Here is an 18,305-nt window from a genome sequence, read left to right on the forward strand (position 1 = left end):
TCCCATCAGCCTGCAAATAGACTAGATATCATTTCCCTAAATGCACTCATGGGCATTGGCCATCAGTGCACTGCACGTTGCCCTGTTCAGCCCTTTTAGATAGCCTGCTAGCTCTTTTACCAGTACATCTCCATCAACTTGTATTTTACCCCTGAGAAAGATGTTGGAGCTGTCTGCAAACCAGATTATTTCCTTGTGTCTGTCTCTTATTTTCCATTGTGTAAGAATATTAAATGGGCCCCGTGTCAGGACTTATTCCTGAGGGAACATTTCTGTTTATGTTTCTCTTCCAAAGTCATTTCTACTTATGCATTTCCCTGTTTTCCTATCAGAAAGTGTCCACACTCCCAGGATCTTCTGTAATAGGTTCCCCGGGGGGCCGAGACTGTACTCCTGTTTATCTCCAGAACCTAGCATAAAACTTGGCACACAGATAGGTTCAATAAATCATTTGAATGAATTAATATAAAAAGATTGCACACAAAAACGTTGACACTAAAGGACCTCAGCAGGATTCAGGTCCCAGGAGACCGGCTGGGCCAGGACAACTCAGCACAGGAAGAGCATAAATAAGGTCAGATTGGAAGACCAAGCACAAGACCATTAACAGGAGGCAAAGCCTGGGTTCAGGAGCCAAGGAGATTATGGATAGTTTGAGAAGCATATCAAGACAACCTGAGAGTAAAGGGAATAGGATGTAGGTTACTAAGAGAGTCTGAGAGTATTGGCATCAGGTTTTAGTAGAAAAATACTACTTGGTCTACACCAGTGGTCGGCAAACTCATTAGTCAACAGAGCCAAATATCAACAGTACAACGACTGAAATTTCTTTTGAGAGCCAAATTTTTAAAACTTAAACTATATAGGTAGGTACATTGTTAACTTAATTAGGGTACTCCTAAGCTGGGCTTTGCTAAAAACGTCCTCAATCTGATTGAGGTACATTCGCTGAGGTCGACCCCTTCCAACACTCCCATCCTCAACTCCTGCATGAATCGCGCACCCACCCTGCGCTGCTATCCCGCGGCCCACCTGCACCGCGTCTCCCGTCACCCGACCAACCGAACACTGCTCCCACACACACTTCTTCTAATGCCACTTCTTCAAAATAGACTCGCCCAGGCCGAAAACCGACTTCTGCGCATGGGCCACGAAGTTTCAATCTCACTGTACGTGCCCGCCCGGACGTGGTATTTTGTGGAAGAGCCACACTCAAGGAGCCAAAGAGCCGCATGTGGCTCGCGAGCCACGGTTTGCCGACCACTGGTCTACACCATCTGTGTTTTCACTTCTAAAATAGAGACACTAGCCCTAGTCAGTTTGGCTCAGTGAAGAGCACATCAGCCTAGGGACTGAAGGGTCCCAGGTGCCATTCTGGTCAAGGGCACATGCTCAAGTTGCTGGCTTTATCCCCAGAAGGGGGCGTGCAGGAGGCAGCTGATCAATGATTCTCTCTCATCATTGATGTTTTTATCTCTCTCTCCCTCTCCCTTCCTCTCTAAAATCAATGAAACAAATATATTTTAAAATAAAATAGAGACAATAATAATCATAGGAATCTCAGAGAGTTGTGATAATTAAATGTCATCCAACAAATATTTACAAAGTGACCACTATGTTTCATGCTCTTATGCTGGGTGCTGAGTAATGGATTCAATGCCCTTAGCTTTATACTCAAGGGAAAGGCCAAATGGGAATCCAGGTTTTGTTTGTTGGATTTTTTTCCCCATGAAAAAAATGTTATCCAAATCCCATGAAGGCTCACCGTTTTTGTAGCCCCATGATAGACTTTTGAAAGCCTAAATAAAGTACAGTGACTTGTAGCCTCCTTACTTGTACTCTTGTCTATTACTCAAAAGAATTCCAAAGAACTCAAGGTCTGATTTTTCTTCCACACCAATCATGCTACCTTTTTCCTCAAATTGCTGAGGCATTCAGTGAGTTATTGTTTTATTTTATTAATTCCCTCACCCCCACCCCACCCCCACCCCAGCCCCAGCCCCTGCCACCTTCCCTATTCTGGACTAAAACTCACTGTAGTGGATTACCCTAGGCCTCTCCTAGCCACAGCAGGACTAATAAATGCTGACACAGTGTAAGCACTACTATATCTACAAGTTACTTCCAACCTCTTGGGTAGATGGTACCGACTTCTAATGATATGTCTATCTCTAACCATCCAATGGTGTTGAGAGGATCTAACTCACTTAATCTAAAGTCCAGGGCAATTTTGTAGTGAATCTCAGTACATCAAAGAATCTCAGTGTTGAAAAGTATATTTGAATCATCCAGTCCAACTCCTGATCTTCTGACCCAAAATAACCGAGATCAATTCTCTTGTTTTCTTTTTCTCACTGGGCATGAATTTCAAATCTTGATAATTAAATGTTGCCACTCATTCCAGTCTTTCTCCTTTGGTAACCTTAAAAAATATTTTATTTTAACTTTGAACTCCTTCAAATTATTTTTGATCACCTCATTTCTAGTAAGAAGAGTTTATTTTCCAATAAAACTTGTAGAATACAGCTGCAACATGTGTGAAGCAATGATAGAACTGAAAGGAGAATTAGATGAATCCCCAGTTATAGTTGGAGATGTCAACACCTCTCTCCCAATAGTTGATAGAACTGGCCAAAAATGAGAAAGGATATGGAAGAATGGATGGGTTTTTATATTTATAAAGAATTGACTTACATTTTAGAAATAACCATTGTACTTTTAGAAACATTTATCAATCTACTATTGCCTGAATGTCATTTTTGACTTCCAAAAACCTCACAAATTTGCTTTGGTCTTGTTCTTTGAGATATTATTATCAATGTTCTCAGTACCTTATATTTATTCATTCAACCATTCATCACAAATTTATTAAAATCCACTAGTGTCAAGATATTGCATCGAGTCCTACAATGGATTTCATTGTTTTTAAATGTTTAATAATTAAATTTTAATTATAAAATTACTAGAGGCCTGGTGCATGCAATTCGTGCGGGGGCAGGGGGGGGGTCCCCTCAGCCCAGCCTGCACCCTCTCCAATCTGGGACTCCTTGGGGGATGTCCGACAGCCGGTTTAGGCTCGATTCTGGGAATCAGGCCTAAATGGGCAGTCAGATATCCCTCTCACAGTCTGGAACCACTGGCTCCTAACTGCTCACTCGCCTGCCTGCCTGATCACCCCTAACTGCCCACCCCCTGCCAGCCTGATCACCCCTAATGACCTCTGCCTGCTGGCCTAATTGCCCCTAACTGCCCCCCCCCTGCCAACCTGGTCACCCCCAACTGCCCCCCCTGCCAGTCTGATTGCCCCCAACTGCCCCCTATGCCGGCCTGGTCTTCCCATGCAGCCTGCTGTTCTGTTCGGTCATTACTGTTACTGTGACGGCATCTTGGACAATTTGCATATTCCTCTATTATTAGTATAGACTAGAGTCCCGGTGCACAAAAATTTGTGCACTCGGGCGGGAGGGGGTTCCCTCAGCCCGGCCTGTGCCCTCTCCCGGGTGGCAGAGGGCAGGCCTAATCCCTAGGTGCAGCCCCTGGTCAGGCTCAGAGCAGGGCTGATTGGGGAGTTGGGGTGCCACCCCCTGTCATGCACAGAGCAAGGCGGATTGGGAGGTTGCAATGCCACCCTCAGTCACGCTCAGGGTAGGGCCGATTGGGGGGTTGGGGCACCGCCCCCTGTCACACTCAAGGCAGGGACAATGGGGAGGTTGCGGCATCACCACCTGTCACGCACAGAGCAGGGCCAATCAGGGGGTTGGGACGCTGCCCCCTGTCACGCACAGAGCAGGGCCGATCAGGGGGTTGGGGTGCTCCCCCCTGCCACGCACAGAGCAGGGCCGATCAGGGGGTTGGGGAGCTCCCCCTGTCATGCACAGAGCAGGGCCCATCAGGGGGTTGAGGAGCTCCCCCCGTCACACACAGAGCAGGGCAGATCAGGGGGTTGGGGCGCCGCCCTCTATCACCCACAGAGCAGGGCCGATCAAGAGGTTGGGGCGCTGCCACTCTCACACTCAGGGTAGGGCCGATGGGGAGGTTATGGCTCTACTCCGTCACACACAGAGCAGGGCCCGTGGAGTGGGGGGGTTGGGGTGCCGCACCCTGTCAGGAACAGAGCAGGGCAGATAGGGAGGTTGTGGCCCCGCCCCCTGTCACACACAGAGCTTCAGGGTGATCAGGGGGTTTGGGCGCTGCCCCCTGTCACGCTGATCCCGATGCCGGGAGGCCTCGCGGCTCCGCTGATCCCGGTGCTGGGAGGCATATTACCCTTTTACTATATAGAATAGAGGCCTCGTGCATGGGTGGGGGCTGGCTGGTTTGCCCTGAAGGGTGTCCTGGATCAGGATGGGGGTCCCCACTGGGGTGCCTGGCCAGGCTGGATGAGGGGATGATGGCTGTTTACAGCTGGTCACACACCCTTCAGGGTGGGGGTCCCCACTGGGGTGCCTGGCCAGTCTGGGTGAGGGACGGAGGGCTGTTTTCAGGCTGGGACTGAAGCTCCCAACTGCTCCTTTTTTTCTTTTTTATTATGGGCCACCTTTAGCTCTGAGGCTCCAGCTCTTAGGCCTCCGCTCCTGAAAGCAGGTATCTGGTTTGTTTCGGTTTTATAATCGAAATTCTGTATCAACTCCAGCTCCGAGATCCCGGGCTCACTGAAAGCTGTTTTCTGGGGTTTTGTTTAGCTTCTATATGTTACAATGTTTCTTAAACTGCAGGCTCAGAGGCCGGCAAGGCAGGCGGGGAACGTTGCAGTCCTCCATCACTGAAGCAAGCAAGCCTCATGTTCAGTTTAAGCTGCCTGGCTGCCGGCCGCCATCTTGGCTGGCAGTTAATTTGCATATCACCCTGATTAGCCAATGGGAAGGGTAGCGGTCGTATGCCAATTACCATGTTTCTCTTTTATTAGATAGGATTATATTGATAAATAGGAGGTTATTTATCAATAATATATAATATGAATAAAATAAATGATTAAAAAGTTATAGGACTAAATCAGAAGCTCTTCTCTGAAGTAAATTATGGTATTATAGCTTTTCTTACATGTAAGAAAAAACACAATTCAGGGAGAGGAAATGACGTGCCTGAGCTCACAGAATAAACGGGAACAGAAGCAGTAACAGAACTCAGGTCTCCTGGTTTAGCCCAGTGCACAGCCCCCTTTGGATCAGGGGGTAATTGCTCCACAGCATGCCATTAAGTTGAACATCTGGAGTTGGCAGATGGTTCTATCCTGTACTCCATGGACTTTTCCTTTTTATCCTTTCCCCAGATCTCCCTCCTCACATTCAGCAGCATATCACACCAAAGCTCCTAGCCAGAATCTTGCCTGAAGATTCAATCAAAGCTTGCTTCTTCTTCTGGGCACTGGGTTTGATAGAACCACCTTGCAGTCTTTATCATCCTTCATGATATGCTGAATTTAGACCCTGTACAATCTGCTGCCATCAGATCCAGCAGATAAACTACTCCTCTCCCTATACCATCTCTATCACTTGAAGGGCACCCCTTTTTGCATTAGGAAAGGTTCTTTGAGGCCACTGCTCATCCAGGATGTGAGCCCTATTAAGTTCTTCTCTGTGGCCCTTCCTGATGTCTGGGGAATGTCCTCCTAGCTCAGTGGTTCTCAACCCGGGGAAATTTGTTCCCCAAGTGACATTTAGCAATGGAGACACTTTGGATCATTACAGCTTAAGAGATTGCTACTGCATCTAGTGAGTAGAGGTCAGGGATGCTGTTAAACATCCTATGATGCATGGTATAGCCCCTCACAACAGAGAATTATTCGCTGCAAAATGTCAGTAGTGCCAAGGTTGAAAAACGCTTTCTAGATCCTTGCTCTCAGGTTCCCTCTCTTTTCCCAGGAAATATCATCTTGAATGAATTAGTCCTAAATATTTTCCTTCTTTCTGAAGCATGATTTCAACAGCGTTCCTCAAATCAACATTTTACATTCTTTTTAAGTAGTCCAAAAATATGATCCTCTGTGTTGCTTTTAAGAAATAAAGGCTGCTGTGTGACTGTGTGAATTGGAGAGGCAGAACAATCCCAGCGCTGCCTTTCCATTTGCTGCTTGCTTTCCCCTCCCCCAATCCCGACCATAACTGCCTCTCTGAAATACAGAATGAGCTGAGCCCAGTGTCTTAATGGGCCCTACCTAGCCAGTGGGGCCATTCCTTGGGGTGCAGTTCGCCCCACGGAGTGTCCCGAGGCTGCTAGGTTTATCAGCTGCCAGCCTGGCTGGGTCGGGCCTGCTGCCAGATTGATTGATAAATATGGGGCTGACTCTTTGAGTAGGGCCTGCACCTGCTGGTTTTTCTCCCCACTTCCTTAGATCACTTCATTATTAAATTAAAGATTGTTGTGATTTAAACTGAACTGTCAGGCAGCCTGGGGACAAACGTGGGGTTTGGTGGGGGAAAAAAATTGAACCTGGTACTGCATTTACCAAATTCAATCTCGGCTGGGTGCTTTTTCTTTCGCTTCAAGAAATAATTCAAAATTCCAAGGGCTGGCAGGAGAAGTAGAACCTTCTCCTGCTGTGTCCGGGGCCCACACAGAGAGGCTGGAGTGCCAGCAAAGGGAGCTGATTATAAATAGCATTAGAAGCAGCATCGGTCAAAACTCACTGGTGTGCCTGAGCCAAATGCTAAAAGAAATAAACAGTTTCTGAAATAAGAAGCAATGGTTTTTTTTTTTAAAAAAAAAAATTGTAATTCAAAGTGCTAATGAACAAAGACAATATATATGCATATGAATTAAACACACACACACACACACCCCCCAACTGAGCTCCTTTAAGGAAATGATGGATAATTATTAAATTTAAAATAACAAAAATCACAAGTAGTCAGAACCTTGCAGGGAGCAGCTGTCCTTTTTCTGTGTAATCGGTGCTTTTTATTTAGAAAGTCTATGGTTTCCCCATTGTGAAATCATTTTCCTGTATGTGTATTTTTTTCCAGCTTAGATGGAAACCATTTGAGATTCCAAAAGCATCTCAGAAGAAGGTGGACTTTGTGAGTGTAAGTCAATGCTGCCCACACCTTCCCACTGCTCCTTCTCTCTTCCGCCGTGAGTGATCCAGCCATTTGCAGGCTGAATGCCAGGCAGAAGCAGCCTTAGAGGCGGGCAGCCGGCACAGCACCATCTGCCTCTGCTTTCGGCACTGCCCATTGATGTCTTACTTACAGGCACCATCTCCCCCCTGACACCAAAGGGCACTCAAGGGCTATTTACAACATCTCCCAACAGCCAAAGGAAATTGAGCTTTTACCTTCCCAGGTTCCTTTGTTTGGGGGAACAAAGACTCCTTTGGTAGTCTGGTGAAGCCTGTGTTCTTAAATGCATAGAATAAATTTCATAAAATGACAAAGAAGCCGATTATATTGAAATACAATGATGAAAATATTAAAATAAATTTGGTTTGGTTTATAGTAATAAGCATGCTTCCTTATTAATGCACTAAATCACAAAATCTATGAGAAGATCTAATAACTCTGGTTATTAGAAGTATGAGTATAAATGATATTTTGGTATATCTGTAACAACTCTAATGTGATGTAAAATGATCCATGATTTCTATCAGTGTCAAGGTTACAGGCACCTCTAATACTGCTGTAGTTTGTTGCTTATGTCCACATTAATTGAAGGAAATGATAAATTTCAGTCATAGATTAGTGAAAACAAATATATAATTTGTTTTCCTATTCAAATTCAGAAACTCTCCGAAATGATCCCCTGAATAGGATCAACTCAGGCCAGCAATTCTGGTTAGGACAATGCTGATTAGAAGTTCTGCTTGGTAGTAATAGGTGCTGAGAGTATAGGAACACCTGTGCTCAGAGCCAGGCCTATCAGGGAGGAAGAGAGGAGCTGTATGGAGGTTGGGGCTCAAAAAAGCTAGTGGTAGATTCTGCAGACCAACCTCAGGTCATGGTTTACGTAGGGAGAGTCCAGATGTCCAGCCATAGGCCAGATGGTTTGTATCATGTTGACCTCCTCACCCACATTAAATGCTCCAAACCCTACGTAGGCTCATCTAAATAGCCCCCAAACTTGGAAATTGAATTAAAACACAAAAAGAAGGCCTCCACCCCGTGTGAATCATGGATATCTGGAGGGACAGAACTCTCTCCTTGTGGGCTCTCAGTGTACAGGTCTGGGGCGCAGGGCAGCTTTAGATGGCCTGAGTGTTACAGTTTCTTGGACTGTGGATGATCAGCAGAGGGTTTCAGTTGGTCAGAGCGCTTCCCTTTGCCTTGTTCTGGAGAGATTAGTGCTGACCCTATTCCTAAGCAGAGGAGTGCCCACATGGTCTGGTGTATTTGAGGGGCATTGACTGGTGCCTAATGGTGCAGTCTTCCTCCCCAAACCTCCTGGATATCTGATTTTACCTCCAATAGAAACTTTCGTTCAGGTTGATCTAAGTACAAAAATGATGAAATGCTCTCATCAATTGATGCTCTATAAGTTCATCTGATGCAGCAATTAAGACAATCCATGGCAGGTAACTAAGGTGAACCACCATCTATCAAACATAAGTCAATAGATTTTGGACTCCCCATAGATAACCTGAATCCCAAATGTCCCACTGGTCCCAAAGGGAAGACACTTGTACTAGAACTTTGTCTCATGGCCCTCAGGTACCAGGAGGAGGGGTAGCCTCTTAGGCACTATTGATGTTCACGCTTCCTTTTTCTTTGGGTCTCTCCCAGGGCCTGCACACCTTATGTGGAGCCGGTGACATCAGATCTAACAATGGGCTTGCTGTCCACATTTTCCTCTGCAACACCTCCATGGGGGACAGGTAAGCGACGCAGTCCTGAGGTAGGACAGCCCCTTTCCCCAAAAGCTGCTGGCCAGAGGGTAAAATCTGGATTGTTGTTTTTATTATTGATTCTTCCCCAGGGCAATGTTGACATGCACTTATTAATAATGACAATAAATGAGTATTTTTATTTTGATAGACTCCTGTGACCTAAACAAGAATGTCACATAACAATGCAAATCGAAAAGGGACAATGGGACACTGGAAAGAAGGAGTAGTCCAAGAGGCATTTTGGCTTTAACCAGATTTGAGTTAGAATATTCTTAATTTCTAAAGTTCCCAGGACTATTCTTGAGTCCAAAGTCATGCTGCATGGTCAGCCATTAGGACCACCTGTAGGTGGCAGGTCAAGCGGACAGACTTTGGCTTCAGCTAACAACTTTGTAAGCTTAAAATTCCTAGATAGAGGAGCTTTGATATTGGATTTTTTTTTAAAATCAGCAAAGTATGTAAGTGACATTCCTGCCTTTTCTTTGGGAAGCAGAATATCAGAACCATTTTTGAACCAGACCACGTGTCCAAAGGCAATTCTACTCTTCCTGGGTGACCTTGGGCAAGACGTTTAACTTACCTGAGCCATGAATCAGGTCCAAGATCAAAGCCCTATGACAAGGCACAGGAGCTGTCCCTTTGGGTCCAGCTCATATCAGGCACCTCCTCTCTCCCCACTTGAGCCTTCATTCAGTTCTTTCCACCTGCCATGTGTCCTCCTGCCTCAAAGCATTTGCACATACTGTTCCTTCTGCCTGGGATGTTCGCCTCCCTACTCAAACCCTTGCCTCGATGATTCCTTCAGATCGCAGGTCAAATTTCCCTTTTTCAGGGAAGCTCTTGCTGATTCCTCAAGCTAGATCATGTCCATTATTTTTTTCATTTCCCTGGGCTTAACTTTCACAGTGCCATTACAGTTTACGATGATATAGTTCTGTTTGATTGCTGTCTGACTTCCTACTAGACCCTAAGCCTCATGAGGGCAGAGATCGGATAATTTTGCACACCATTTTATACCTAGTACTAAATCTGGCAGAGCAGGTGCTGAACAATAATTTGTGCAGTGAATTAATTTGTCTGGGTGATGTTAAAACAGGAAATCACAGGAATGATTCTATGTTTCAGATGCTTTTACAATTCCGATGGGGACTTCCTGATTGGTAAGTTTTGAAGATTTCAGACCCCTTTACTGTGAATTTAGCCCTAGTCATAAGCTTCTTTTTAATTTTATACATATTATTTCCCTTCATCCTTCAATCTGTCTTATTTAGTGGAATCTACAGACTAAGGTCTAAAGACAATTGGGGATCTAGAAAAGATTCCTCTTGTACCTCAGAGCCCTACTCTATGTTCTGGTCTCTCTGATTTTGCCCATTTCTGTTGGGTCCTCCTAATATGGGAGATCTGAGCAGCTGAAAAGAAATGAAGAGCAATACCAAGATGAGATTAACTTATTAAGATGACTCTATTTGCCATCATACTCACCCAAGAAAAAGCTATCTGTCATTGATAACTGCAATTTAAACACAGATTTTCATGAGAGCCCTAAACTGGAATGTCAGTTAGGGATTTATCTGGTCTGCCCCTTCTTTTTGATGGCTTTAGTAGAAATATTTTGGAGTGGACACTTTGGCATAGACATTAGACATGCAAAATAATAGCCTTCTGCTGGAAGCATCAGAAATAGGTGATTTTCTGTCCTATTTCAGTTGCCTTTTTTGGTCAATCCCCAGAATTGTGCATATTCAGGATCCTTACTTGACAACTAAAAAAAGAACCCCAAAAACCAGAGTCCATTTTTTCATGCGTGTTCTTCTACATAATAAAATAGGTAACCTAAGTTGTCATACATTTTTCCCTTTGAGACTCAATAAAGCTCTGTTCTTTGGAAATGAAAAAGCAAATGCAGTCTTTAAGCTTTTGACTCTTCGTGAAGTGGTTCTTCCATTAAAAGAGACACTCACTGCTGCCCTGTCTTTTTTATTAGTTCCCCAGAAAGGGAAACTTCTCATTTACACCGAGTTTGGCAAGATGATGGTGCAGCCCAACGAGATCTGCGTCATTCAGGTGAGTAATGTGTCCCCTCTCTCTGCCTCTCTCTAATTTGGGAGCAATCAGATGTTGCAGCTGCTGCTATTTCCAACTCTAAAATATCTCTGTCATGTCTGGGCAATGGGGAGGGAGTTTGAGTTACACAGAAGGCTCCCTGTGCCGAAGGATGAGCAGGCTTGGGTGTCTGCTTTGTTTTAAAATAGCACACAATCGCAAAGCAAAGAGCATTGTCAATTCACCTTCCTGAACACCTATACACACTCTGGATAAGACCGTGGATATGGGTGGAGGGCAGTGAAGACAGATTTCTGACAATTTTTGCTACATCAGGGCACTGATCTCTGAACCAAATAAGATAATACACTAGAGTTGGTGTGGGTCACAGATGTGATTAGGATTTACATTTTTTATTTCTAACTCATCTTTAAGTTGGTTGTCTCTCAGATCTAGTTCAGCAGACTATAGTTTGGGCATGTGGGGTTGGCTGTGGCTTTGGAGCTTCTTTATAAGTACATGTGGGGTCCCTCGGCGTGAACTGCAGGGATCTGGCCGAAACCGGCAGTCCAACGTGACCTGCTGCTCCTGCTCATCCCGGCCATGCTGCACCTGCCACCGCCACTCAGTAGGCTCGCTGCCACTCAGCTGTGGTCTCTGGGCTGTGGTGGCCAGCTGTGAGCCCTGTGTCTGGCACCCATTGGTCAGTTGAGCGGCACTCCCGCTGTGGGACCGCACTGACCACTAGGGGGCAGCTCCTGCGTTGAGCGTCTGCCCCATGGTGGTCAGTGTGCATCACAGTGACTGGTCGTTAGGTCCTTCAGTCCTTCGGTCACTTATGCTTTTAGATATATAAATGTGTGATCTGGGAGGGCACATGAGTGTCTGCTTCTCATTCCAGAGAGGAATGCGGTTCAGCGTAGATGTGTTCGAGGAGACTAGAGGCTACATCCTGGAGGTCTACGGTGTCCACTTTGAGTTACCTGACCTGGGACCAATTGGTAAATCTCCACCACAAGCCTCTAAGCCTGGATTGACATATAGGACACAGATAATTGCATGAGAGTTAAACATTCTTCTCCCCTCATTATCTCACTCAAACTTTAACTTTCCTCTAGACAACTTCTTCTCTAGACCAAGTGTAGTTGGGAATTTTAGAAGCCTCTTGGAACTCCATGAGTGATGCCAGAATTTCTCTTCAGCCCTCTAAGTTCAGGGGCTCCAGGTAGTATCGCTGACCCAACTGCTGAAATGGAACCTTCACTTATTAGCTCATCGGTGTTTTAACCCACCAGTTCGTTTCAGCTCACCTGGGTGCTGAAGGTAGTGACAGAAATCTCGTCGAGAGTAACACAAACCTCTTCCCATACATGTATAACGTGCGTAACAGAAAATGACCCAATATAATCCATTATAAATTTCTCTCTATAACAGTACATAGACCATGGGAGAGCAGTGTATGTACATACACCCTATTGGATGTAGAAGTTGGAATACTTTGAGCCAAGTCACCAAGAACAGCTTCACAGAAGAGATGAGATTTAGCTAATTCTTGTTGAAAAGATGAGGAAAAATAAAGAAGAAAGAGAACAGCTTAAGCAATACAAATGGGAAAGCATACAAATGGAGAAGAGCTTTGTGACTAGAGGGGATATCAATGTCTTAAGTTTATTGGTTGTGTGTACACAATACAGGGTGGAAGCCATAACAATGGCAGGTGCTATATTCTTATGGAAAGAGGAAACAGACCGAGAGACACATAGTCTATGAACCTCACATTCCTGCTGAGGACATTCCACAAAATCTAAACACTTAACAGTCAAAAAAGGTACATCATTCAGTGCTATGAAGAAGCTAGAAACCACAGTCTCCATGAGGCAGATTAAAACAGTCAAAAGTGAGCTAAGATGCCCCATTCCTGATTTTTCTGGCCAGCTGGAGGCAGGAAATGCAGGAAAGAACTGAAGGTGGTAGGAGGGGTTGTTCTAAAAACCATCTCTTGGAGTGAAAAGAGTGGTTGGGAAAATTGGCCCTTGGTTTCATCTTCGGCATGTTTGCTGAAGGTGGTGGCCACACCTCCCAATTTTTCCCTTTTTTGTTAACAGCTTTTTTAGAGCAAAACAGAGACAGGCCAGCATGTGCCTTCTGGTCACTCCCCTGGGAGGAACCAAATAGTCAGAGGAAGGTGGGAGGCAGCAGGAAGGCAGCTGGAGCCATGGTGGGCCGTCTGTCATCCTGTTCACCACCCGCTCTTCCCACTTTGGTCTGGCTTCCTGCTGCTCTGCAGTCAGCATAGCCTCCGGGTTCTATGGAACGTGTACTCTCCTGAAAATACATATAATTTTCTAACCAGCTGGACGACCTCCCCCCTTTTTTTTAACCCAGGAGCTAGAAACTATAAAACACTCCCCAGGTCTCTCCTCTCAGAGTTAAATTAAGCTTTTGCACTTATGCTTTTCATTTTTGGTCTTTTGATTTATTTATTTTTCTCTGGAGAGAACACTTGCAAAGCAAGCAAGTCCTGAATCCTTTCTTCCTGACAGGTTTGTCAGGCTGGAGAGCAGTTTTCCAGACCTGGATTTATTCTGAGTTCTGCCTGCGGAGCAATGGCACACCTGGGCCTCCAGCACGGAACCCTTTCTTTCTCAAGGACTATAGATCAAGGACTGTAGATGAGTTCTAGAGTCATCAGGGTTTTCTTGGAAAGAAAAAGGTCTAGTATTTCTATCAGATCTTCCCTTTTCCTTTTTTCTAGTCTCTTCCTCCTCTCTGTTCCCTTCACCTGTAGTGATGAAATAATATACGTAAAGTGGTTTCATAAACCATATTCGCTCTAAAACTTGGGGAGATGATGCTGGCAATGATGATGATGACTCTCATGATTTATTTTTCTGGATCAAATTCTTTGGGTCCTCTTAAAAAGGTACCATACTGGGAATCCAATGAGCCTTTGAACAATGAAAGCAAATTATAGGGTGGCTCTTGATGTAGAAAGTCCTTTTGCTTTGTGCAACCATGAGCATCTTTCCTAAGTGACTTCAAAAGTGTCTAAAAGACTATGGGTCATTGTATTCTAGGAGCCAATGGCTTGGCCAATCCTCGTGATTTCTTGATACCTGTTGCCTGGTATGAAGATCGCCAAGTGCCAGGTGGTTACACTGTGATTAATAAATACCAGGGAAAGCTGTTTGCTGCCAAACAGGTAAAGAGGGTCAGTAGGCAGTGGAGGGAATGAGCACCTACTAATTGCCAAGGCCAGTGTTAAATACACATATTATATTGCCTCATCTTTACACCACTAAGATACTACAAATAAAATGCTATTTGCCTTATTTGTAGCCATGAAAACAAGCCAGGTAGTGACAAATAATTTACCAAATGTCATAGTATATGGTAGAACCATATCTGTTGCTCATGTTCTTTCCATTCACCAAGAAATGAAAATCATGGGGATATAGTGGGGAAAACATAATGTACAGACAGGGTAATATGTTCTAAAAGGGAAATGAGTTAATAGGCAGATCATCCAAGATTTATATTCACCAATGGCCACCATATTTCAAATACTAACAATAACCATACAAAACAAGTAGAACTCAAGTTAATTAGCTTTATTTGGGGGGTAGGGGAGGCCAGGGGATTGTCATGGGTGGGGGAAAAAAAAAGGAGACATATGTAATACTTTTTGTAATACTTTAAGCAATAAAAAAAAAAATGTTCTTATTTTCAAAAAAAAAATTAGCTTTATTTAGTTTATACTACCAGCCTGATAAACTCAAGAGATAAACAAAAACATAGATAATAATAAAAATAATAATTGTAGATCGCTGTATCTCTCACATCTATATTTCTCTCTCTATTCCTTCCTTCATCTCTAAAATCAATAAAAATAAATAAATAATAACAATTGTAACATAATATGTAATTTATAATATAACATATACTAATATTAGTATATATTTAATATAAAATATATAGTATATAATTAGTATATATTATTACTTAATATACTGAATATATATTAGCCTAAAGTGATCATATAACAAACATAATCCAAAGATCTCTTCTGTCTACCATTATGTGCTTGCTTTATTTTTGCCCATTTGACTTATTGCTTCCATTTTGCCAAGGCATATTATTGGACAACATCTAGAAGGTATGCTAACCAGCAGAGGCCAACTAGTTTGACACTTAAGTTACCCCCTGAGGACTAATGGTTATCCTCACTGATATATTATCAACCTCTTATTCTCTGGGTGGTTTAGAGACCATTTACATCAGAAATTATCAGAGAGGCTTCTTTAAAATGCAAAACCGATAACCTCTGGGGATGGAGTATGGAAATCTATATTCATTTTAAGCATCTTCTCCCTTTTATTATTGACATACAGTTGATAAAGAACCATCATTCTAGAGCAGTCGGGGGCAAACTACCGCCCGTTTGAAATGAATAAAACTAAAAAAAAAAAAAAAAAAAAAAGACCGTACCCTTTTATGTAATGATGTTTCCTTTGAATTTATATTAGTTCACGCAAACACTCCATCCATGCTTTTGTTCCGGCCCTCCGGTCCAGTTTAAGAACCCATTGTGGCCCTCGAGTCAAAAAGTTTGCCCACCCCTGTCTAGAGGCAGCCAGCAGCCCCACTAGTTTCCACTTTCCAAGTGGACCCTATGCTGGTCATTCTCTGTGTGAGCTCCCACTGATCCATTCTCCCTTCTCTGCCATGATCTGTGCCCTGGGAGCTTGACCTACATGGACTGTATTGCCCAGGCTCCTACCCAGCTGGCTTTTGGTTGGGTTCAACTAGTAAGAAGTCCTCACAGGAAACTGGAAGGCAGTTGGGTTTTTTCTCTGTTTTTAATTTATCTTTATTGCTGAAAGTATTACAGATGTCCCTCTTTTTCCCCGCTCAATGACCCCCTGCACGTTGAAGTTTTTCTTCCCCCTGCTTCCTACTTCTTGTGTCTGCATCCCTTCACAATCTCAGTTCGTGCTGGGTAGCCCGAGTGGTATGCTGGAGCCAGTTTATACTGGTTTGCCACCTCTTCCCAGCTTTGTGCTTAGTGACAACACATCAGTCGCTCTAAAATGATCATGGTGAGAGTATTTATACCCCCCAAATCAGCAAATGCTATCAATCAGAATTTTTAAATTTTTTCCAAGATTGCTGGTTGTAAAATATCAGCACACCACTGGGCAGCCCCTTCTTTACGGTTTTTAGCTCTTGCTGGAGTCCTGTAACACTTCCTTCCCATATACCACAGGTCTAGGAGTGGCAATGTCTTCCCACTCTTCCTAGGCTCAGATACCACACCACCCATCTCTAGTCAGTTCACTTAACACTAGCCACACCTCTGTGAGTAGTCTCTCCAGTGGTCTTTAGAACATTCTGAATTGGATGCTGTTTCCAGCATCCAAGACCCATATCTACAGTGGGGCAACCTTCCTATACACCGATCCTCTCCTACCCCAGGGCAGGCTCAAGAAGCATCACGTTAGGATTGCTCTGTCCTGGGGGCTCAAGTCCTGGGGGCTGGAGCTGTTAGAGACCCTCTCTCCCTCCTGCACTCACCACCCAGGCACGGAGTCTACTGGGTACTCCTCTAGGCAGCACTTACCTGGAGAGCAGTCACAGCGAGTGCCTGCCCTTCGCACAGGAAACCCAGAGGGTAGCCCAGATGGTCTGAGAATGGCTGGCCTCCACAGATTCTCACAATTGCGTTAAAAATTGTTGAAAAGGCACTACTTGGAGAATGTGTTGTGCTTCTGTTGCTGCACATGTGACCAGAGGCAGCTGCAGTTATGAACTAAAAAAATGGGGTTAGTGGCTAAACGAGGGATAGTTTGAGGGTGTGTGAAGCAACCACAGAATGATTCAGGGCTATGCTTCTCCCAAAGGATGGTATTATTAAATAATGAGCACAAAATCAAATCCAAAAAGAGTGAGTGATGCCAAGTACAAACTGGCATCACAGCTACAAAAGCATGAGGTGCTAAGATCATCTTTTCTGCTTCTTTTGCAAACAGAATGTCTCCCCGTTCAATGTCGTGGCCTGGCATGGGAACTACACCCCCTACAAGTACAACTTGGAGAACTTCATGGTCATCAACGCGGTGGCCTATGACCACGCAGTAAGTCTGGCCCCTGGGAGGGCCTTGGAGAAGGGGAACCCTTGAGTGAGAGGGGTTTACAGCAGGCCCCTACATTCACAGAGTTCACATTTCCAGTGTCACCCTTGGAAGCCTGAAATACAATCACTTGTCATTGTGCTCACAGGAATCTGAATCACCTGCAGCAAGGCTTTGGTGAAGGAGTAAATAACATAGGTAGTAAGGAGGCCAGGCCAAGACACCCAACCTGTGAACACAGCTCCGTTCTCTAATACAGTTGTCACAGTAGATGGCTAAAAACTTAGTTTCTTCATAGAAAGTTTATCCCCGAAAGAAAACCAACTGCTAGTGTCAGTGATGGAGTGACAAAGGAACATTTCCGGATTTGGGAAGTTCTCCGTCCTGCCCACAAAGACCAAGAGTTGATTTGCTCCGGCTGCCTACTCCAGGGTCTCCACTCCCGGCTGTTTCTAGCAGCGATGGAGCCCACGGCTCTCTTATAAAGTTACTCATAATGTTTAGTGCTTGAATTCAAACCAAGGAAATTCTAGACGAAGAACTTGGTCATATTTTTCACTCAATTAAGGGGCCACAAATAGGCCCCAGGTCTACAGTGCAGGCCCCTGAGGCCCCACAATCTTGATAAAGTGCTAGTCCTGGGGGAAAGTTCAGTTTGCAGCCTCGTTCATAATAGATGAACTTAATTCACAAGCTGGAGGGATAGTTAGAGCAGAAGGGAGAGAACCAAAGACAGAAAGATTACTCTGAGCCAGTGCAGCTTATCTCGGGGAGGGGGGAGGGAGAAGACACAAAACGACCTTTCTGAACGGCAGCAACTCTGAATAAAACCAAAGAAAAAAGAAAATGAGGCATCATGCCCACAACAAAATGAAAAAGGATCCTGCGCCACGGATGGAGCTTTATTTGAGCCTTGCTGCATTTTCTCTAATGGTTTCAGGTCATTTCTCACGGCAGATGAAGAAGTGTTAACTCTCACAGCAATAGGCGTTGGTGTGTTGACTTGCTGCTGTAGTTACTTTTCCAAAATTCAGATCTGATCGTTCTACCACTGCATGAAGCAAACCTTTGCAGGCTTCCTGTGGTTTAGGATTAAGTCTGAGCTCTGAAGTGTGGTGTTGAGGCTCTTCACCATCTGGCCATGGACTTGTTTTCCAGTGCCACTTCTTGCCCCGCTCTCCTCTTAATAAAACCTCTGTGCATTTGTATGCTTTTCTTGTTTTCTGTGCTTACAATAGCTTTTCCTTTCTTTCTCTCCTTCCTCCCTCATTTCTTCCTCTTTCTTCTCCCTCTTTCTCTCTCCTTTCATT

At 44.4% G+C, this 18,305-nt stretch overlaps 1 protein-coding gene across 1 annotated transcript in view; it reads left to right on the top strand.

Annotated features, from left to right (window-relative positions):
* HGD (homogentisate 1,2-dioxygenase) overlaps positions 1–18,305 on the top strand; it is a 48,443-nt gene that overhangs the window by 20,160 nt on the left and 9,978 nt on the right. The window contains exons 5-11 of the mRNA XM_059687724.1: positions 6,963–7,022; positions 8,715–8,806; positions 9,944–9,978; positions 10,806–10,885; positions 11,766–11,865; positions 13,942–14,066; positions 16,894–16,998. Coding sequence (XP_059543707.1) covers positions 6,963–7,022; positions 8,715–8,806; positions 9,944–9,978; positions 10,806–10,885; positions 11,766–11,865; positions 13,942–14,066; positions 16,894–16,998 — 597 coding nt within the window. The remainder of the gene's footprint in view (positions 1–6,962; positions 7,023–8,714; positions 8,807–9,943; positions 9,979–10,805; positions 10,886–11,765; positions 11,866–13,941; positions 14,067–16,893; positions 16,999–18,305) is intronic.

This window comes from Myotis daubentonii, chromosome 3 (genome assembly GCF_963259705.1).
Source record: "Myotis daubentonii chromosome 3, mMyoDau2.1, whole genome shotgun sequence".
Taxonomy (NCBI): Eukaryota; Metazoa; Chordata; class Mammalia; order Chiroptera; family Vespertilionidae; genus Myotis; species Myotis daubentonii.